The sequence below is a fragment of the Stomoxys calcitrans genome, chromosome 4 (genome assembly GCF_963082655.1).
Source record: "Stomoxys calcitrans chromosome 4, idStoCalc2.1, whole genome shotgun sequence".
In the NCBI taxonomy this organism is placed as follows: domain Eukaryota; kingdom Metazoa; phylum Arthropoda; class Insecta; order Diptera; family Muscidae; genus Stomoxys; species Stomoxys calcitrans.
Genome location: NC_081555.1, coordinates 75583104 through 75606912, shown reverse-complemented (window position 1 = coordinate 75606912; position 23809 = coordinate 75583104). Strand labels below are relative to the sequence as shown.

The window sequence follows — 23809 nt, the reverse complement described above, 5'->3', positions numbered from 1 at the left end:
CGGACAGTGTTTGCTATTTTCATGTGTGAAGAATGTTCCGTAGTGTAGAGGCCTCGAATGCATCATCGACGGAACTGCAGAGCCCTTTTTCTGAGACCTTTATAGACAGCCTTTATATTTTCGTACATCAGCCTCATACATTATATTTAATTTTGTAAAATATATAAATTAATGTCCCAGTCTTTTGGTGACCTTGTGGCATTTACCTTATTGAAAAGTCTTCTGCAGTCTTCTTGAGCTCGCTATCAATTCAATAAAGAATTGAATTGAATCATACATTTTTTAATGGTTTTAAAGTTTTAGCTTTTATGATTTATCGGAATCTCTAAGTTTAACCCCTAACCTATATTAGCGGATATATTATAACAATCATCATCTACCATACCAGAACTAAATATAATATTTTTTTTTTGCATTTCAAATAAAGTAATCATTAATCGCAATTTTTCATTAGTGAAAAAATTCATTTATTTCGTTTTAGGTATCAATAATCATTGATTCTCCAAATACCTAAAAATATGTTAGAAAAAATTTGAACCAAGTGGAATTTAAAAACATTTCGAAAAAGCTCTCTATAGCTTTTGATCGACTCTAATAACATTTAAAGATTCATTGCGATTTGTGAATTCTGTTATAGTTGGCGGGTGAACTTGTAGACAAAGTTTAAAAGTTGATATTTAGTGTGCTTTTAAATTATTTCTTCATCAAGTAAAGAAATTATGACTTTAAAACAGCAATGCGTAATACAGATGTACATATATACATTTGATTTTAATTTTCTTGCATTTTCTCTGTACAACTTCGAGTTTATGTGGCTAATAAAGAAACATTTTTAAACTGCTTAGAGAAAGCTTGTTTGTAGTGGTCTTAGGGGCAAAGGCGACCTTTGGTACCAAATGACTATCGCAAGGTATCAATGGCTAAACCACTACTATCGACATGCAACTGTAGAATGCAATATCGGGTATCAGGAGAAAAGGAAGAAAGTATCCACATAAAGAAAAGGGTAATATATGATCGAGAGTTTGTGCGAATGGAGATTTAAAGGAGTCAGAATGAGGCTGAAGAATTTAAATATTCCATCAAGCTGATGGCCTTGGTACTGTTATATGTTCCTTCATAGACAAGGAAGGAAATATGGAATCAGAAGCCGACTGGCATATGGAAATACATTTTTTTCCAGCAACCCAGAATGAGATCAGCATAGCAGCAAACTTGCTGAAGAACACCAAAGCAGCAGTACACCGAACGAAAAATTGATACAAACAGTATTGATAGTAAAATAATACCAAAACAATACTGTATGTCATGAATGATGCAAAGCATTATAAATACGATATGGTACTGTTTTGGTATTAATTCACGGTGTTGCTTTACTATCAATGCCATTGATACCATACGGTATCAATTTTTTTCGGTGTTGTCGATGGGTTGACCGCTAACTTACTCATATCCGTACACAAGAAAGTCCAATACAGTGGGTGGCAACTTCCCATTGCGTACAAAATACTTACGCAGGGGTTATCATGTCCGCCTTTGACGCTGAACGCCTGGGTTCGAATTTTTCAGCGGGGTTATCCCCTCCTAATACTGGCGAAATTTGTGAGGTTCTTTGCCGTGTAAATACTTCTCCCCAAAGAGGTGGCACGCCATTAGGACTCGGCTATAAAAAGAAGGTCCTATATCATTGAGTTTAAAATTGAATCGGATCGCACTCATTGATTTGTGAGAAGTTTGCCCCAGTTCCTTAATGGAACGTTCATGTTAAGATAAGAATCTAAAGTTAAAACAGTAAATTCTGGAAAAACAAGTAAAAGCGTGCTTAGTTCGGCCGGGCCCAATCTTATGCCCAATTATGCTAAAATTTTACACAAACTGAAGGGCATAATTATACGTTACGTACCGAATTTCCGCCAAATCAGGCAAACATTCAAGCTTCTAGGAGGAGTAGAAGGCTAATCGGGTGATTTATATGGGAACTATATCAGATTAGATTTAGACAAAACTGCCATGGATGTTGGAAGTCGATACAAAATACTACGTGCAAAATTTCAGCCAAATCGACCAACAACTGCTGCTTCTAGGGAAGTCAGAAGAAAAACACTTCCAGGATGTATGCTGCCTTCACCTCATTTGAAAATAGTCATAAACAATTGAAGTGGGCTTTATTTCGCGCACTAGGTTCGCCAAAAAATTAAAAGAGTAAAAAAAAAAAAATTTATTTCTTCTATATTAATTGGGAACTATATTAATTATAAGCTTGTTAGTAGCAAAAAGGTCGTTAGCGTTAATGACGCCGCCAAGATGAAAAAAAATTCTCTCAAATACCCAAAAACATGGGAGTGAAAGCAGATTCAACGGGTTTTGATAAAAAAAAAAAAAAAAAAAAAAAAAAAAAAAAAAAAAACATTTTCCATATGATACGACGGAACGCATGAAGACATCGAAATCTTGGAAAAATGATGGTGATCGAAGGCTTATCATTACAGAATTTATGGTGAAGGAATCCTTGAGAAGCTTCAAAACATTTAAGTCACCCGGACAGAATGAAATGTTTCCAGAGTTACTACAGAAGGAGGCGAACTATCTGACGCCCCATCTGGCCTGTATTTTCACATCTTGCCTAAAACTTGCATATACTCCGAAAGAGTGTAAGGATGTAAGGGTGGTATTTATAACCAATCCCGGCAAGGCAAGTTATGCGACATCAAAGGCCTACAGACCTATAAGGCTTACGTCCTTTCAATTCAAAACCATAGAACGTATTGTGGACACTATTATAAAGAGTAGGACATTCAGCGAACTGCTCAAATTCATAGCTTTCGGTACCGTACAAAGGCATGCGACCTCACTTATGCAAAATCGGTATGGCAAGTGATAGCATGTGTAGGGCACATTGGGAAGATGATGAGACGTTGGAGCATTTCATATGTTATTGCCCGGCTTTCTCAGAAAAGACACGGTTTTGTTTCTCGAGACTTATGGATTGTAGCAATATCCTGATAAAAAAATATGTCAAGGCCCATTAATGTTTTAACATTTTTCAACATAATAATTCTAGCATTTCTACATGACTCCCTAAGATCATTTTAGTTGCAATCCAAGCCATGAAAAGCTTGTCATGAAAGGAAAAGCTCCCCAAGTCATGATGTGCCGCTCCCAAAATTTCGGCTTATTCCTTTTGGTTTTTATAAGCGTAAACCACGCCAGCAATACTTAACCCCATCAGTTCTAGCAACATCGAACGTTTTCTTCATTTCCAAACAAAATCTTTTTCTATATATCCCCAAAGTCCATATAGTCAAGGATAAGTCATTGGGTAATATTTCAGTCCATTCGGATAAGAATTGCGCCTTGTAATCGCTCAAGAAGCATAATCGGGAATCGGTTAAAAAGGGATCTGTATTAGGCTATAGATTGATTGCGATCATAGTGGACACGTATATTGAAGGTCATGGGAGAAGCCGTTGTAAAACATATTAGCAAAATCGAGTAAGAATTGCGCCCTCTAGTGGCTTAAGAAGTCAAGATCTAAGATCGGTTTATATGGCAGCTATATCAAGTTATGGACCAATTTCAACCATATTCAGCACAGTTGTTGGAAACTATTACAAAAGACTTCATGCTAATTTTCAATTTTCATTCGGATGAGAATTGCGCCCTCTATTGGCTAAAGAAGTCAAGATCCACAATAGGTATATATGGCAGCTATATCAAGTTTTGAACCTATTCAAACCATACTGAGCACAGTTGTTGGAAGTCATAACAAAACTCTTTGTGCAAAATTTCATCCAATTCAGATGAGAATTGCGCCCACGAGTGGCTCAAGAAGTCAAAACCCAAGATCGTTTTATATGGCAGCTATATCAGGTTTTGGGCCGATTACAACCATACTTAGCACAGTTGTTGGAAGTTATAACAAAACACGTCATGCTAAATTTCAGCCAAATCGGATAAGAATTGCGCCCTTTAGATTCTCAAGAAATCGGTTTGTATGGCATCTTATATCAAAACATGTACCGATTTGGCCCATTTACAACCTCAACCTACACTAATAAGAAGTATTTGTGCAAAATTATAAGTGGCTAGCATTACTCCTTCGAACGTTAGCGTGCTTTCGACAGATGGACGGACGGACATGGCTAGGTCGACTTAAAATGTCATGACGATCAAGAATATATATACTTCATGAGGTCTTAGATGCATATTTCGAGGTGTTACAAACGGAATGACGAAATTAGTATAACCCCCATCCTATGGTGGAGGGTATACATATATAAATTTTATTTCTTAAATTTTTACTTTTTCCTCTGTGTTTTCGAGTGAACCTATATTTGTTTTGCATTGTACAACTTGGTCCCACATTTGGATATCAGATTCGTGTTCTATTCCAAAATACCTTTTATTTGAGCCCCATGTTGCCATGGCCAGTATGTAAGTCTGGTTTTACAGAGCATCGTACTCTACTTTAAAATATCGTTTATTTGGGGTTCAAATAAATAAATATTGCCATTGGTTTAAGTGGGTCAAACACTTGGCCCAAAAAGTGGTTTACAAATTCGTTTTCTTAACTCAAATGCCTTTCATTTCAGCCCCGTATTGCAATAGTGAGCAAATTTGTCCGGTTTTGGGGGGTGGGTCCTACAAACTATCAACATCGTGCTTCACCCTCTTTGAGCCCCAAAATATCATGATGAGCAGCTATGTCCTATTTGGCGGTTGTTATGGGGGTGGGACATCTCCTAGTTGGTCCCGATTGTTGATGTCAGATTTGTTCTCTACTAACAAATATCTTTCATTTGAGCCCCATATTTCCATAGTCGGCAAACATGTCCGGTTTGGGGTGGGGGTGCTTTAAAATTATTATTTTACCTATGCACTATACTGGCACGGTCAGGAAAAAAAGTCCAGTTTGGGGGTACGGTACGGGTTGGGGGAACTGGTACGGCCTTTCAGATGTTTCGCCCCAATGAGGATATCATATTGGTGGGGAAGTTTTTGGAGGTGAAGTGGTACTCCATGTATCAGATTCGTGCTCTAGTCTCATATATATTTCATTTGGTCCTAATATTATAATTATTGGTTTCAATTTTCATTCAACGTGCTTTAAAGGTGGGGCGGCCGCCCTAGATATCCCACCTTAAAAAAGTATACCAAATTTCTGTTTTTGAGTTATTATATACGTACTAAATTTCGCGTAAATCGCCCCATCCATCTCCGGGATATGGCGCTTTTGAAAATAGGTAAGGGGAGGGCCCGCTCATTAACGTTTGGCTATTGGATCTACTTCATTCTTTTGATTTTGATAGTCGATTGGAGAAGCCAAACGCTTTGCCCGAAAGTGGGTATTAGATTGATTCTTTACTCCCAAAAACCACATTTGAGCTTCATATTATCAAAGTCGTTATATGTGTGGGTCAGGGGGTGTTTATGAGATGAGATATCAGATTTGAGCCTCTTTTCACCATTATCCACTAATATGTCCTGTTTGAGGTGTAAGTAGGGTGGGGGGTCTCCCACGCACTTAGCCCTGAAAAAATATCAACATCGTGTTCTACTGTTAATTTTAATACCCACCACCGAAGGATGGGGGTATATTCATTTTGCCATTCCGTTTGCAACACATCGAAATATCCATTTCCGACCCTATAAAGTATATATATTCTTGATCAGCGTAAAAATCTAAGACGATCTAGACATCTCCGTCCGTCTGTCTGTTGAAATCACGCTACAGCCTTTAAAAATTGAGATATTGAGCTGAAACTTTACACAGATTCTTTTCTTGTCTACCAGCAGGTTAGGTTCGAAGATGGGCTATATCGGACTATATCTTGATATAGCCCCCATATAGACCGATCGGCCGATTTAGGGTCTTAGGCCCATAAAAGCCACATTTATTATCCGATTTTGCTGAAATTTGGGACAGTGAGTTGTGTTAGGCCCTTCGACATCCTCCGTCAATGCGGCTCAGATCGGTCTAGATTTGGATATAGCTGCCATATAGACCGATTCTCCGATTTAGGGTCTAAGACCCATAAAAGCCACATTTATTATCCGATTTTACTGAAATTTGGGACAGTGAGTTGTATTAGGCCCTACAACGTCCTTCGTCAATTTGGCTCAGATCGGTTCACATTTGGATATAGCTGTCATATAGACCGATCCTCCGATTTAGGGTTATATGCCCATAAAAGCTACATTTATTATCCGATTTTGCTGAAATTTGCGACAGTGCCGACCGATCCTCCGATTTGGGGTCTTAGGCCCATAAAACACGCATTTATTGTCCGATGTCGCCGAAATTTGGGACAGTGAGTTAAGTTAAGCCCCTTGACATACTTCTGCATTATCGCACTGATCGGTCCAGATTTGGATATAACTGCGATATAGACCGATCTCTTGGTTTTAGGTTTTGGGGCCATAAAAAACGCATTTATTGTCCGATGTTGCCGAAATTTGGGACAAAGAGTTAAGTTAAGCCCCTCCACATAATTCTGCTATGGGACATAAGTTATGAGTTTTGCACCGGATTTTGACGAAAGGTGGTTTACATATATAGCCGAGGTGGTGGGTATCCAAAGTTCGGCCCGGCCGAACTTAACGCCTTTTTATTTGTTTTCTATTATTTGAGCCACAATTGCAACTGGTTTACGGAGAGTTTATGAAGTAAGACTACCACCAAACTCTTGGCCTCAAAATATATATATATAATATATATATATATATATATATATATATATATATCCTACAAAAAAAAAAAAAATATATATATATATAAATATATATATATATATATTTTTTTTTTTTTGTAGGATAGGGGAAGGTGGATTGCACTCTGACACATCCTTTCATTTGAGTACAATGTATTCTCGGTAGTTCTATATGACAGTTTGGTGTTGTTTTTATTGGGAGGAGAGGGTCGGTCCCCTCGACGCTAAGACCCAAAAGACATTTTATTTGAGTCCTGTTGAACTGCAGAACGTGACCCAGATTCTTAAATCCTAATATCAACATACGATTCGAACTTTACTGGCATAGAACATTCTTTTAATTCACATATTATCCCGCTCGAAATACCTCAGAGACCAAGGAATAAATTTTTATATCAGCTTTTACTCTGCTTGGGGAGACTCTTCAGATATCAAGGAATAATTTTATATGTCAGATTTATACTCTACTTTAAAATACTTGTCATATGATTGCCATATTGCCCAAAGCGGTAAAAGTGTCCTGTTGGGTGGTGTTTTTGGGGTGAGGGTGACATTTTATTGCCAAGTTGGTACTCTACTCCTAAATACCTTTTATTTGATACCCATATTGTCCCAATCGGGAAACATATCCGTTCGGGTTGTTTTGGAATGGGGCGTCCCCCAAGGTAATTTGACCCCAAAATTTAATACTAATTTCGTGTTTTTGGGGTACCATAAGGTGATATACAAAATTTCGCTTAAATCGGAGAACCCATCCAAGCTTAGCTCCTAAGAAAAGCAAGCTCGTTTCGGTCTAAAGGACCGATCGCAACGAAACTTATTTATATCATATAGTCATCAAATTTACTCAGTATTTATGCATGAGCCGGCGTCGCCCGGCCTCTCATTGAGACTCTCCAATCGATACCGCCGGTTATCCGCGACCGCAGTTGCAACTACCCCGTATAGACCATTCTAATATTCGCAACCTGTAAACGCGCCCGGTAAATTGAATCTAACGGGACGGTGCTCTAAAAATCCAACTACTATTAAAAATTCAGGAGAGTCCAAAAGATGTCTTGAAAGAGAATGACAGTTACATTAATGACGACACTATCTGAGCACTAAAATTAATGCTACATTTAATGCCACTGGACATTATGGTAGAACAATTTCTGCGACCACTGCTGTAAGGATTAGGGAGCTTTGTCTATTGTTCAACAGCGGGTACTGCTGCTGATACAACGCTGGTAAAAAATCTACAATTTGAGAACGAGGTAAATGCCTTTTTTTATCAAAAAAAGTTGACTTTTATAAATTGTTTGACTTTCAAGCTGTATAACATTTAACTGAATAATCGGATGTGGACACTTTTGTCACTAATCCAAATCATGAACAAAATGAACATCGAGCTACAAATGATTTCGAAAATCGAAAACGCGAAGCCTGCCTCGGCCGAAATATTGGGTTGCCCAAAAAGTAATTGTCGGTAATATAGTAGTAATATAGTCGGCGTTGACAAATTTTTTCAACGGTTTGTGACTCTGTAATTGCATTCTTTCTTCTGTCAGTTATCAGCTGTTACTTTTAGCTTGCTTTAGAAACAAAGTGTGCGAAATTTTGTTTACATTTGTTTGTTTGGCGTCAATTTTAATATGGGTACCACATGTCTTGAAACAAACCGAATCAACGCTTACAACGTTTATGCACCTTAAACGCAATGAATTCGATCCGTTTTTAAAACGAATCGTAACTGGAGATGAAAAATGGTTTGTTTACAACAACGTTAGTCGAAAACGATCATGGTCCAAGCATGGTGAACCAGCTCAAACCACTTCAAAGGCTGATATCCACCAAAAGAAGGTTATGCTGTCTGTTTGGTGGGATTGGAAGGGTGTGGTATATTTTGAGCTGCTTCCAAGGAATCAAACGATTAATTCGGATGTTTACTGTCAACAATTGGACAAATTAAATACAGCCATCAAGGAGAAGCGACCAGAATTGGTCAATCGTAAAGGTGTCATATTCCACCAGGACAACGCTAGACCGCCCACATCTTTGGTCACTCGCCAAAAACTGAGTGAGCTTGGCTGGGAACTTTTGATGCATCCACCATATAGCCCTGACCTTGCACCATCAGACTACCATTTATTTCGATCTTTGCAGAACTCCTTAAATGGCAAAACTTTCGGCAATGATGAGGCTATAAAATCGCACTTGGTTCAGTTTTTTGCAGATAAAGCCCAGAAGTTCTATGAGCGTGGAATACTAAATTTGCCAGGAAGATGGCGAAAGGTTATCGAACAAAATGGCAATTATATATTTGATTAAAGTTCATTCTAAGTTTTATTAAAAATGCATTTACTTTCTTTTAAAAAATCCGCAATTACTTTTTACGCAACCCAATATCAAAATATAAAAGTCAAATATCTAAGACTTACACAAATAAAAACTTCGAAATGCCGAGGTGACCATTTTTAGGTCCCGGATCACCTAAGGCCTGGAAATTTTGCACATGATCTTGGTAACACATCATCTCTGAACATTCAAAACTTTAAAGATTTATTCATACCCTTCTCAAATTGCAGATTTCTTACTATATATTTCTATTCTATCGCAATGTGAAACTCCTAATTTTTTGTGCAGTGTGGACTACATATTGTCTGAGCCACTATTTAACGGAAATTACTGTACCACTATACCGGGTATAGTTATTTGAGGCTACAATATCCCCTTTAATAGATAAATGGTTCCATACTGGACGACCATTTGGACTATGGGGTATATGCAGAAGAACTGGGGCTCGGTATATCGAGAAGGTTACCCCATCACTGTTGTGTATATCAAGCATAGAGCCCAGGATCAAAAAGAGTTGGAAAGGCAAAGCCGCCCTTGACTGCCGCAGATCTCTCAACGACTTGGTCAAACATTTTGAAAGTCATCTGTTATGGGTTCCAACCCACAAAGATATCCCGGGGAATTACTAGAAGGCAATCTTAGAAAATTTGGAACTACTTTACAAATTACAGATGATCAGAAATACAGCAGTAGGAATAGGAACTGTTCTCCGAACTTAGTTTATTTAGGTACAGATCTTCCTTTATATCCCCCACGACCTAATGAAGCCAACGCTTTTCACAGTGAAGAGAAAGTTGCAATACAGTAGAATATTATTTTGATGTTTTACTTTTGGTATGCTGTCATTATGGCATCAAGCCTACATTAATTGATTGAATGATATTTCTTTACTCATGTGTTTTGCTTTGTAATAGCATTTGAATGGTTTCCTAGATCGCGATTTCTTTTGACACAATATTATTGTTTTGCAAAGGAAAATTCCAAACCAAAATTTTGCGGGAAAAATTTTGAACAATATGGTCATGCTACCATAAATTCTAAAATTATATTTTAAGAAATTTAATACAATTTTCTTTTAAGTATTTTAACAAGTAAAAACATGTTAAGTTCGGCTGTGGCGCGCATTGGATACCAATAGATATTTTAATCATCCTAGTTTATGATAACTCCACTACCATATCCCCACTTAACATTAATTGGCCACTACAGAAAATTTAATCCTTTAGCCGAACGTAGAATAGTTGTCCAAGCTCTTCGATCTTCTGCGCTTCTTCTCCAATCTCTGACACACAGTTTCGAGATGTCACTCTCCAGTTGGTCACTCCACCGGAGTTTCGGTCTTCCACTTTTGCGTTTTTCTTTTATGGTCAACATCAAAAGACTTCTTTGCTGGTCAACATCAAAAGACTTCTTTGCTGGTCAACATCAAAAGACTTCTTTGTATTTTGATGCGTTCAACCATGCTATCGTCGTCACACAGCTTGTGATTCATACTACGCCTATATTATCCATTAACGCAGACTGGTTCAAACATTTTACTAAGGATTTTTCTCTCAAACACTCAAACGCTTCATCAGCTTTTGCAAGTGCCAGAGTTATACAACAGCACTGATAGTATCAGTATCTTGTCTGTCGAGAGAAGGCTTAGCTCCTCATCTGCTTGCTTAATCCAAATTAGCATCTATTAGCCAATATTATTCTTCGTTTTATTTCAAATCTGTAGTCATTTGTTTCGGTTACGGCGATGCCTAGTTAGATTAAGTTCCCGACTATCTCAAACTTGTAGTTCCCAACATTCTCCGTTTTCTTTTTATGTTTGGGTTTACGGGGTATTGTGGGAGTTGATATCGTCCATTTTGTTTTATCTCCATTTACTGTCAATTCCACTTTCATTGATTTTCTCTCGATACTTTCAAAGGATGCAATTGCTTCTTCCGTTGGCCGACCCATAATATAGGCAAATGGAATGAGTAGTGTGCCATATCTATTCACATTTGCTTCTCGTATGTCTCCTTATCTGACATCTCGTTTGGTATTGAAGGGTTCGGAGAGGTTCTTTCCTATTTTAACTGAGTAGCGTGTATCAGCAAGCGTCAACCTGCAAAGCCAAAACAGTTTTGCAGGGATACCAAACTCAGACATGGCTTGAAATACCTTTGAACATAGAATGCTGTCGAAGGCGATTTTGTAGTCAACGCCAAGATGGAAGGTGTTGATATCTCCTTCTCGGCTCTTTTCCAGATTTTGGCACAATGTGAATATCTGGTCAATGGTGGATTTATCAGGCATTTAGTTAACTTTAGGCTTTAATCTTTCACACAGCACGCTCGATAGTATCTTGTATGCGATGGGGAGGAGACTCAGTTTTCTGTAGTTGGCACATACCGTCTTGTCTCCTTGTGTACGGGACGACATAGTATGCTGAGATTCTTATCATCTGGTATAAATTCTTCTAGGCAAATTGTGCAGACGTGCTGATGCACACTCTTTATCAGCGTGTCGCCTCCTGTCTTAAACAATTCAGCCGGCAACCTATCGGCTGCTGCTGCCTTATTGTTTTTCAACCGGGTTGCTGCTACGTGGACCTCGTTTTGAATAGGTGGTTCACATTCTGTACCATCATCAGTAATTAGTTTTGCGGTATACTCATGGCCACCACTATCGGATACCAGCAGCTGTGAGGTTTTCAGTATCAGTTATCAGATTTCCTTTCTTTACCCCTGCAGGGGGTAAATATGCCGTTGCCACCTGTTGTGTTTGTAGCTTTCCGATGTCCAGCTTTCGTGCAGTGCCAGATCGTTTCCCGCCACATTAAGACATGCGAACATTTGCTGCAACAAGGTAAAGATCCGAATCAATGTTCGCCCCTCGGGTTGATGGGCGAACTCAGGTTGAATGCCTGGTTTGGTTTCTCGTGTTTTGTTCTGGTGACAGCCATTGTCGGGTGAATCTTTCGATGTTGGAATCTTGTGTTGCCAATTCCATGTTCTTTGCCGCGGCGAAGTTTATTAGCCTCAATCCATTTTCCGAAGTTTCTTCAGGTACGCTAAATTTTTCGACTGTTGGGCCAAAGATACTTTCCTTCCTTATTTTCGCACTAAAGTCTTCCAGAACGATTTTCATTTTATGGACGGACAGATGGATCAAAGCCAAAGGACAGAATGTGTCTGGGGATCTTCATTGAGAACCCTGGGACTAAAATCTGTTTTCGTCTGCTTGACCATAATGCGGTCATGCTTTATGGTTAACTAGAAGCCTTACGGGTCGACGCACTCCGAGTTAAGAGCGTGGGCTACGAGCATATAATACTGTGGAATAGCGAAACGGTCGGTAGGACGGCGAAAATCCTATGGGGAGATCAGGATTGTGAGAAGAAGCAAGTAGGAGGTCAATAAAGCTTTCGGTATCACAATAGGACACATACGACTACGAGCTCACTGATGCAAAATCGGTGCGGCAAGTGAAAGCATGTGTAGGGCATGTGTGGAAGATGATGAGCATTTCCTATGTCATTGCCAAGCTTTAGCTGCTAACTGACACCGGCACTTAGGTGCGGACACAATACTAGACATACACCAACTAAGGAGCGTGGTATGGAAAACAATTAGGATTTTTGTAAGCAGCACGGAATTCCTGACTTAAATTTCCTTTTTCGAGGTTACTTTTTATAACTTCCACCATAGGATGGGGGTATACTAATTTCGTATTCTGTTTAAAACACCTCGAAATATGCGTCTGAGACCCCATAAAGTATATATATTGTTGAGCGTCATGTCATTTTAAGTCGATCTAGCCTTGTCCGTCCGTCTGTCTGTCGAAAGCACGCTTCGAAGGAGTAAAGCTAGCCGTTTGAAATTTTTCACAAATACTTTCTATTAGTGTAGGTCGGTTGGGATTGTAAATGGGCCAAATCGGTCCATGTTTTGATATAGCTGCCATATAAACACATCTTGGGTCTTGATTAATTGAGCCTCTAGAGGGCGCAATTCTCATCCGATTTGACTGACATTTTGCACCTACTGTTCTAGTATCACTTCCAACAACTGTGCTAAGTATGATTCACATCGGTTCATAATATGGTATAGCTGTCATATAAACCGATTTTGGATCATGACTTCTTAAGCCAATAGAGCGCGCAATTCTCATCCGATTTGACTGAAATTTTGCATGAGTTTTTTTTTTTGACTTCCAATAACTGTTCTAAGTATGGCGCAAACCGGTACATAACCAGATATAGCTGCCACATAAACCGATCTGGGATCTTGACTTCTTTTGCACGTGGTGTTTTGGTATCACTTCCAACAACTTCGCCACGTTTTGATATAGCTGCCTTATAAACTGATCTTGGGTCTGGACTTCTTGAGCTTCTAGAGGCACAATTCTAGTCCGATTTGATTGAAACTTTGCACGTAGTGTTTTGGTATCACTTCCAACAACTGTGTATAGTATGAATCAAATCGATTCGTAACCTGGTATAGCTGTCATATAAACCGATCTTGGATCATGACTTGAGCCAATAGAGCACGCAATTCTCATCCGATTTGGCTGAAATTTTGAATAAGATTTTTTTTTTTTATTTTACTTAGTACAGTTATTGGAAGTTATCCAATAACTGTACTAAGTATGGCGCAAATCGGTACATAACCTGATATAGCTGCCATATAAACCGATCTGGGATCTTGACTTCTTGAGCCTTTAGAGCAATTGCCGTCCGATTTGGCAGAAATGTTGTACAGCTGCTTCTCCCATGAATTTCACAAGGTGTTTAAGATGGTCTGAATCGATCAATAGCTTGATACAGCTCCCATATAAACCTATCTCCCGATTTTGCTTCTTGAGCCCCTACCAGTCATACTCTTATCTGAATAAACTGAAATATTATACAATGGTTTCTACAATGTACACCATTCATTTATGGTCCGAATCGTACTAGAGCTTGATATAGCTCCAATAGCATTACAGTTCTTATTTAATATTCTTTGTTTGCCTAAAAAGAGATACCGCGCATAAAACTCGACAAATGCGATCAATGATGGAGGGTATATAAGATTCGGCCCGGCCGAACTTAGCACGCTCTTACTTGTTATTATTTAGAGCGCACAAAATGCCGTTTACTGGTTTAGATGTATGTTCATAGTGGCATGGGCCGGATTGATACCCGCAAGATCTTTTCAACCTAACCTCAACAACAACAACAATTTCACAGCCAAATATATGATTCCGTAGCTATAAAATAGGACGTCACCTCTCGGCGTTTTGTGGAGCTTTTCCCGAGCCATCGTACTACCTGTATGGCAGTAATATCTGCCCTGTATTTCTCCAATACATCTGACAGTACACTGCACCCTCTCTATAAAGAGTTCGGTGCAGATACGCAAATCATGGTCCTTAAAGCGTTTGCTGGTATCGTTAAAATAGGGGGATCAGTTTTTAATCTTCTTCGTTTTTATACCCTCCACCATAAGATGGGGGGTATACTAATTTCGTCATTCTGTTTGTAACTACTCGAAATATTCGTCTGAGACCCCATAAAGTATATATATTCTTGATCGTCGTGAAATTTTATGTCGATCTAGCCATGTCCGTCCGTCTGTCCGTCCGTCCGTCCGTCCGTCCGTCCGTCCGTCCGTCCGTCCGTCCGTCTGTCTGTCGAAAGCACGCTAACTTCCGAAGGAGTAAAGCTAGCCGCTTGAAATTTTGCACAAATACTTCTTATTAGTGTAGGTCGGTTGGTATTGTAAATGGGCCATATCGGTCCATGTTTTGATATAGCTGCCATATAACCCGATCTTGGGTCTTGACTTCTTGAGCCTCTAGAGTGCTCAATTCTTATCCGATTGGAATGAATTTTTGCACGACGTGTTTTGTTATGATATCCAACAACTGCGCCAAGTATAGTTCAAATCGGTCCATAACCTGATATAGCTGCCATATAAACCGATCTTGGGTCTTGACTTCTTGAGCCTCTAGCGTGCGCAATTCTTACCCGATCAGAATGAAATTTTGCATGTCGTGTTTTATTATTATATCCAACAACTGTGCCAAGTATGGTTCAAATCGGTCCATAACCTGATATAGCTGCCATATAAACCGATCTTGGGTCTTGACTTCTTGAGCCTCTAGAGTGCGCAATTCTTATCCGATAGGAATGAAATTTTGCACGACGTGTTTTGTTATGATATCCAACAACTGTGCCAAGTATGGTTTAAATCGGTCCATAACCTGATATAGCTACCATATAAACCGATCTTGGGTCTTGACTTCTTGAGCCTCTAGCGTGCACAATTCTTATCCGATCAGAATGAAATTGTGCACGACATGTTTTGTTATGATATCCAACAACTGTGCCAAGTATGGTTCAAATCGGCTCATAACCTGATATAGCTGCCATATAAACCGATCTTGGGTCTTGACTTCTTGAGCCTCTAGAGTGCACAATTCTTATCCGATTGGAATGAATTTTTGCACGAAGTATTTCGTTATGATATCCAACAACTGTGCTAAGTATGGTTGAAATCGGTCCATAACCTGATATAGCTGTCATATAAACCGATCTGGGGATTTGACTTCTTGAGCTTTTAGAGGGCGCAATTCCTATCCGATTTGGCTGAAATTTTGCATGACGTATTTTATTTTTACTTTCAACAACTGTGTCAAATAAGGTTCAAATCGGTTCATAACCTGATATAGCTGCCATATAAACCGATCTGGGATCTTGACTACTTGATCCCTAGAGGTCGCAATTATTATCCGATATGCCTGAAATTTTGTACGACGAATCCTCTCATGACCATCAACAAACGTGTTTATAATGGTCTGAATCGTTCTATAGCCCGATACAGATCCCGTATAAATCGTTCTCTCTATTTTACTTCGTGAGCCCCAATGGACGCAATTCTTATACGAATTGGCTGAAATTTTACACAGGTCTCCAACATATAATTTAATTGTGGTCCAAACCGGACCATATCTTGATATCGTTTTAATAGCAGAGCAACTCTTTTCTTATATCCTTTTTTGCCTAAGAAGAGATGCCGGGAAAAGAACTCGACAAATGCGATCCATGGTGGAGGGTATATAAGATTCGGCCCGGCCGAACTTAGCACGCTTTTACTTGTTTCATAGTAATTTCTTCAACTTTTCCGTGTGAGGGGCTACTAATCTGACGCCCCAACCCATCATTTTATCGTTGTGCAGGTGAACATGTGGCACATTTAAGCTCACTACCTTTAACGGATGTTTGTATGGAGGTTTGTGACCACATTTGAGATGAAGGAAGACCAAATTAAGCCTGGATTTTTTCAAGTCAGACCCAATCAGAACCGTTGCTTGTTATCATGCATCCCCAAGTCCCCTTCAAATATTTTTTACCTATTTTTGGCATTATATGTAGCTGCATATTTTTAAAAATAATGGGTTATCCATTCTTCAATACTAGCCACTTTAATAAATTTTCATAATACTAGAATCTGGCACCGTTTCAATTTCAATTCGAAATCAATAAAAAACAAATATAAACGTTTGATGTGGCTTTTGTGCTTACTGTGTGAATTCAAAGCCAATTTATAAATGACATCACTAAATACTTTTTCATATGCCAAATATTTGATAAGTTTTTGTTTTGACAAATTACATTAATCATAATTTAAGAAACGTGTTTGGTTTCAAACGAGTGTCGCGCTAAACTATTCAACAAAGTTTTCATCCAAAACAATTTCAACCATTTTAAATATTCGAATCGAAAAAAAAACTTTGCATAATTTTATGACGGGGTGTGAAACACACAAACAATTTGGAGCAAATAGTTTTAGATGGATTTCTCAAAGAAGTCGTATTCTATTATAAAAAGAGAAACAGTGGATAAGGAGCATATAATTAGACATATGTAAAAATGTACGCTCGGCCCTACCGAACATTTCATCTAAATTCAATGAAGTTTATTCGGGAGACCGATTTATTTGTACCTAAATCCAAATTTGATGTAGGCTCAAAACGGGCAAAGATGTTTAGGGGACCAAAGCTTCTTGTAAATGCAAATTCCGTCGCAATCGTGTAAGAAATTATGGTTCGGATTTTGAGGCCAATTGACTTGCCTTTTCCAAATCTCAACTAAATCGGTTCATAAACGAGCTTTTTAACAGTGCTAAATTGGGCAAGACATGGGATTAAATCACAAGATCGGTGTATAAGGCAGCGACATCTAGATGTAGAGTAGCCTGCTACAAATCCTTTCTTGGAAATGGGAGCTTAAGTGACTTTTTGTGATGTTCTGCCCTGGATTTGAACCCGGGTGATCAGTGTGATAGTCATCGATAGTACAATATCTCCAAAATTTGAGTTAATAACTTATGCACAGCTCATTATTTGTCCAGTGATACTTAGGTGCACAGACCGCCATGTGGCTTTTAGAAATGATTATCGTTTCTGTATAATATATAACACAAACAAAGATTCTCTCTCTCTCTCTTTAAGGGACCATAAAATACAAAGACTTACTTAATTCACTCACCTGCCATCAAACCACTGTACACACGAGGGATGGAAAAGTCAGTACTATAGTACTTTTTCGACCCGAAAATTTAGTACCTTTTCAAGCGCGAAAAACGAATTTTTGCAAGATTTTGGATGTCTTTCCAGTCTTGTTACACCCTACACCACTACTGTGTTACACGGTATTATAACTTTCATTTGATTGTAACACCCAGAAGGAAGAAGATGAGATAGACCCATTGATAAGTATTCTGATCGACTCAGAATCACTTTCTGATTCGATTTAATTATGTTCGTCTGTCTGTCTGTTTGTCTGTCCATGTTAATTTGTGTATTAAGTACAGGTCTGTCTGTCCGTCTGTACATATTAATTTGTGTACAAAGTACAGATCGCAATTTTCATCCGATCGTCTTAAAATTTGATATAGTCATGTTTTTGGCCTAGAGAAGAAGCCTATTGAAATTGGAAAAAATCGGTTCAGATTTGGATATAGCTCCCATATATATGTTCCTCCGGCTTGGACTTATTGCAATTATATCGACATTTGTAAACCGATTCCCACGAAATTTTGCGCGAGGATTCTCTTATAAATTTCGACATTCATGAAAACGGTTGAGATTTAGATATATGTCATATATATATGTTCTTCCGATTTAGATAAATTTGCAATTATTTCGTCATTTGTAAACCGATTTCACGAAATTTTGCATTAGGAATTCTCTTATAAGTCTCGACATTATTTAAGAATTTCATAAAAATCGGTTCAAATAGCATGAACATATATATGTTTGTGCGACTTGAACTAGTATTGCAATAATTTGGTAATTTGTTAACCGATTTACATGAAAATTGCCTCAAGTGATTCCCTTATGACTTTCGGTATTGCTATAGAATTTAATAAGTTTCCTACAATATGTAAGCATTTTAAAAGAAACTCTAAATTGCAAATTCAAGCAAATTTTAAATTCGACAACTAAGCCTGCATATCCAATGTGGTGTAGGGTATCAAAAGGTCGGATTCGCCCGACTCTAGCACGTCCTTACTTGTTTCTTTATATGGAGATATTCTAGCATACAAGTATGTGCCATTCACAACACTGAAAAAATTATTGTCCAAGCTTTAAAAATTCCAGCCAAAGATTAGTGAACTTAATTTAAAGATTTTAAATTTTCCAACTTTTCAAGGAAACATACTCTTTGGTAAAAAATTTTTTTATATTGAATGACAGGTTAATAAATCCTTACCTTTCAGTCTTATTATTAAAGACAAAGATCTAAATCGAAGGTCAAACTATCGTTGAGAGATATTAAATCGACTTTGGGACAAGACATGAATGTACCGTATTTAAAGATGCATAAAAGCCTTACAAAAAGGAGCGTCTTTAAATTTTTTGTTTTTGTACCCACCACTGAACGATGGGGGAATATTCACTTTGTCATTCCATTTGTAACACAACGAAATATCCATTTCCGACCCTATAGAGTATATATATTCTTGATCTTCGTAAAAATCGAAGTTGATCTTGCCAAATCACGCTTAAGTCTTTAAAAATAGAGATATTGAACTGAAGGTTAAGTTTGAAGATGGGCTTTATCGGACTATATCTGATATAGTACCCAAATAGACCGACCTGCCTATTAAAAGTCTTAGACCCTTAAGAGCCACATTTATTATTAAATTTTGCTGAAATTTGAGACAGCGTGTTGTGTTAGGCCCCTCGACATCTTTCTTTAGTTTGGCCCATCGATCGTTCCATATTCGGATATAGCTACCATACATACCGATCTCTTGATTTATGGTATTGGGCGCAAAAAAGGAGCATTTATTGTTTGATTTGGCTGAAATTTGGGTCAGTGAGTTATGTTACGCCCTCGACAAATTTTTCAATCCGGTCCAGATCAGTCCGGATTTGGATATAGCTGCCATATAGTCCGATCTTTCAATTTAAAGTTTTCGGTTTGAGGTTTTGTGCCCATAAATGGTGAATTTATTAAAAGATTTCGCTGAAATTAGGTACAATGAGTTTCGTTAGGCATCTCGACATTCGTACCGAGTATGGTAAGGATCCTTCTGAGTTTCGATATAACTGCCGTAAAGACCGATCTCCCAATTTAGGGTCTTGAGCCCATAACAGGCGTATATCGACATCCTTGTTTAATACGGATTAGGTCGGTTTTGATTTGAATGCAGCTTCCATATATACCGATCTCCTCATTTAATGATTTAGATCCATAAAAGGTGAATTTATTAACCGATTTTGTTAAAATTTAGCACAATTAGTTCTGTTAGGCCCTTCGATGTTTTTTTTTTTTCAAAAAAAAAATAATAATAATAATAATAATTGAATCCGCATTTTTCTGGGCCTTATGACTGCTTTAAGGGCGATCTTAGCGCCCAACTTCATTTTGGGCGTTATGGCCGCCAATTCTGCGGTCAGACGGTTGGACGTTATGACAGGTCGTCGGTTTGCATTTTAAGTGAAGAAATATATCAAATAAGTAATTGCCATACTTTTATACCCACCACCGGATGATGGGGGTATATTCATTTTGTCATTCAGTTTGCAACACATCGAAATATCCATATTTGATCCTATAAAGTATATATATTCTTGATCAGCGTAAAAATCTAAGACGATCTAGCCATGTCCGTCCGTCTATCTGTTGAAATCACGCCACAATCTTTAACATGTAAAAGCGTGCTAAGTTCGGCCGGGCCGAATCTTATATACCCTCCACCATGGATCGCATTTGTCGAGTTCTTTTCCCGGCATCTCTTCTTAGGCAAAAAAGGAAATAAGAAAAGATTTGCTCTGCTATTAGAGCGATATCAAGATATGGTCCGGTTTGGACCACAATTAAATTATATGTTGGAGACCTGTGTAAAATGTCAGCCAATTCGAATAAGAAGTAAAATAGAGAGATTGATTTATATGGGAGCTGAATGGGCTATAGACCGATTCAGACCATAATAAACACGTATGTTGATGGTCATGAGAGGATCCGTCGTACAAAATTTCAGGCAAATCGGATAATAATTGCCACCTCTAGAGGCTCAAGTAGTAAAGATCCCAGATCGGTTTATATGGCAGCTCTATCAGGTTATGATCCGATTTAAACCTTATGTGACACAGTTGTTGAAAGTAAGAATAAAATACGTCATGCAAAATTTCAGCCAAATCACATAGGAATTGCGACCTCTAGAAGCTCAAGAAGTCTAGTCCACAGATCTGTTTATATGACAGCTATATCAGGTTATGAACCGATTTGAGCCATACTTAACACAGTTGTTGGATATCATAACAAAATACTTCGTGCAAATATTCATTCAAATCGGATAAGAATTGCGCCCTCTAGAGGCTTAAAAAGTCAAGACCAAAGATCGGTTTATATGGCAGCTATATAAGGTTTTGAACTGATTTGAACCATACTTGGCACAGTTGTTGGATATCATAACAAAACACGTCGTACGCAATCTCATTCCAATCGGATAAGAATTGCGCACTCTATAGGCTCAAGAAGTCAAGACCCAAGATCGGTTTATATGGCAGCTTTATCAGGTTATAGGCCGATTTGAACCATACATGGCACAGTTGTTGGATATCACAACACTACATTCATTTCATTCCAATCGGGTACGAATTGCGCACTCTAAAAGCTCAAGAAGTCAAGACCCATGATCGGTTTATATGGCTGCTATATCAAAACATGGACCGATATGGCCCATTTACAATACCAACTGACCTATATTAATAAGAAGTATTTGTGCAAAATTTCAAGCGGCTAGCTTTACTCCTTCGAAAGTTAGCGTGCTTTCGACAGGCGGATTGACGGATCCGCCGATTTGGCGTCTTAAGCCCATAAAAACCACATTTATTATCCGATTTTGCTGAAGCTTGGGACAGTAAGTTGTGTTAGGCCCTTCGACATCCTTCTTCAATTTGGTCCAGATCGGTCTGGATTTGGATATAGCTGTCATATAGACCGATCTCTCGATTTAAGGTTTTGGGCACATAAAAGAATCATTTATTGTCCGATGTCGCCGAAATTTGAGACAGTGAGTTATGTCAGGCCCTTCGACAGCGTTCTTCAATTTGGTCCAGACCGGTCCAGATTTGAATACAGCTGCCATATAGACCAATCTCTCGATTGAAGGCTTTGGGCCAATAAAAGACGCATATACTGTCCGATGTCGCCGAAATGTGGGACAGTGCGTTGTGCTAGGCCCTTCGACAGCGCTATTCAATTGGCCTACATCGGTTCATAAAAGTCGCATTTATTGTCCAATGACGACGAAATTTAAGACAGTGAGTTATGTTAGGCCCTTCGACTTCCTTCTTCAATTTGGTCCAGATCAATCTCCCGATTTGATTTCATGAGCACTTACAAGCCGCAATTTTTGTCCGATTCGGCTAAAATGTTGCATGCGGCGTTCTGTTAAGACTTCCAATAACTGTGCCAAATAAGGTTCAATCAGTCTATAACCTGATATTTCTTCGATGTAAACCGGTGTCTCGATCATCGTTGTTCGCTTCCTAGAAGCTTTAATTTTTGCTGGTTTGACAGAAGTTTGGTATGTAGAATAAAATTGTGCCATTCAACTAAATTTATTTTGTATACTTTTTTAGCAGAATCCATGGTGGTGGGTTCCCAAGGTTCGGCCTGGCCGAACTTAGTACGCTTTTACTTGTTTCTTTTTGATTTCTTTATATTGTTTTTGATTTCTTCACTCGAATACTCGGGGTCACCATTATTCGGAGGTCAGCGTATCCGCCTCTGACGCTGAACCAAGGGTGCCTAGGTTCATTAGAAAAAAAAATTCAGCGGCAGTTTTCCCTGCAAGTGCTGGTAAGTTATTACCTCACCTAAGGAAGGTAAGGAAATTTCCGTAATCAGCCTGCAAACTTCTCTGTTAAGTGGTGTCGCTCTTCGTTTTGGACCAAAATAGGGGTATGTTATCATTGACCTTAAATTTGTATCGGACAGCACTCAATGATATGTATCTCCGATGTTCGTAAATGGAATATTCATACGCAAATTTTCAATTTTCCACTCTAATACTTTTGAAATGTTTATGTCAAACTGAAGTACTCTTCCGGTCCAAAGAGTACCTTTTTAGTGCCATTTCAAAATTTATAATTTCTACCCTGGTACACACTCCGTTAGATGACAGCTTGTTTACATCTTTGTAGCTACTTTAAAATTCACATTTAATTATAAAGGGTGATTTTTTTGAGGTTAGGATTTTCATGCATTAGTATTTGACAGATCACGTGGGATTTCAGACATGGTTTCAAAGAGAAAGATGCTCGGTATGCTTTGACATTTCATCATGAATAGACTTACTAACGAGCAACGCTTGCAAATCATTGAATTTTATTACCAAAATCAGTGTTCGGTTCGAAATGTGTTCATTCACCGTAACGTTGCGTCCAACAGCATCTTTGAAAAAATACGGTCCAATGATTCCACCAGCGTACAAACCACACCAAACAGTGCATTTTTCGGGATGCATGGGCAGTTCTTGAACGGCTTCTGGTTGCTCTTCACTCCAAATGCGGCAATTTTGCTTATTTACGTAGCCATTCAACCAGAAATGAGCCTCATCGCTGAACAAAATTTGTCAAAATTTGAACACATTTCGAACCGAACACTGATTTTGGTAATAAAATTCAATGATTTGCAAGCGTTGCTCGTTAGTAAGTCCATTCATGATGAAATGTCAAAGCATACTGAGCATCTTTCTCTTTGACACCATGTCTGAAATCCCACGTGATCTGTCAAATACTAATGCATGAAAATCCTAACCTCAAAAAAATCACCCTTTACATACAAAGTGGTGCGAGAAAAAATAGCGCTTATTTGTTTCATGAAAAACAATGTCAAACAAAACACATATTGTACTACGCTCATCACAACACATAGTATCTTTTCCAGCTCTTCAGTGCTCCCCAATTGCCGGCAGCATTTTGACAACAGCCGCTTGCTATGACCGCAAACCTCTTTTGTGAAGTACAACAATGAAAATGGATCATTTTCAAATGTTTGTACTAAAGAAACTCTATTAAATCGAAGTAAATAGATAAAAATATGAACTTGACTTGATTTTTGATAAATGATGAAGAATAAATTGAATATAACCACACACTAATAAATAATAAAACAGATGACTTGACGACGACAAGATGAACAGTGGGCGAAATGTTTCATGAAGCAGGATTGTGCACAAAATAAAACAAAGTGTTTCTAATAGGGACTTGATAACTTTGAA

General features: G+C 38.3%; 1 protein-coding gene across 1 annotated transcript in view; it reads left to right on the top strand.

Annotated features, from left to right (window-relative positions):
- LOC106090247 (uncharacterized) overlaps positions 1-23549 on the top strand; it is a 42750-nt gene extending 19201 nt beyond the window's left edge. The window contains exons 3-4 of the mRNA XM_059367168.1: positions 11982-12088; positions 23476-23549. Coding sequence (XP_059223151.1) covers positions 11982-12088; positions 23476-23549 — 181 coding nt within the window. The remainder of the gene's footprint in view (positions 1-11981; positions 12089-23475) is intronic.
- Positions 23550-23809: the final 260 nt, after the last annotated feature.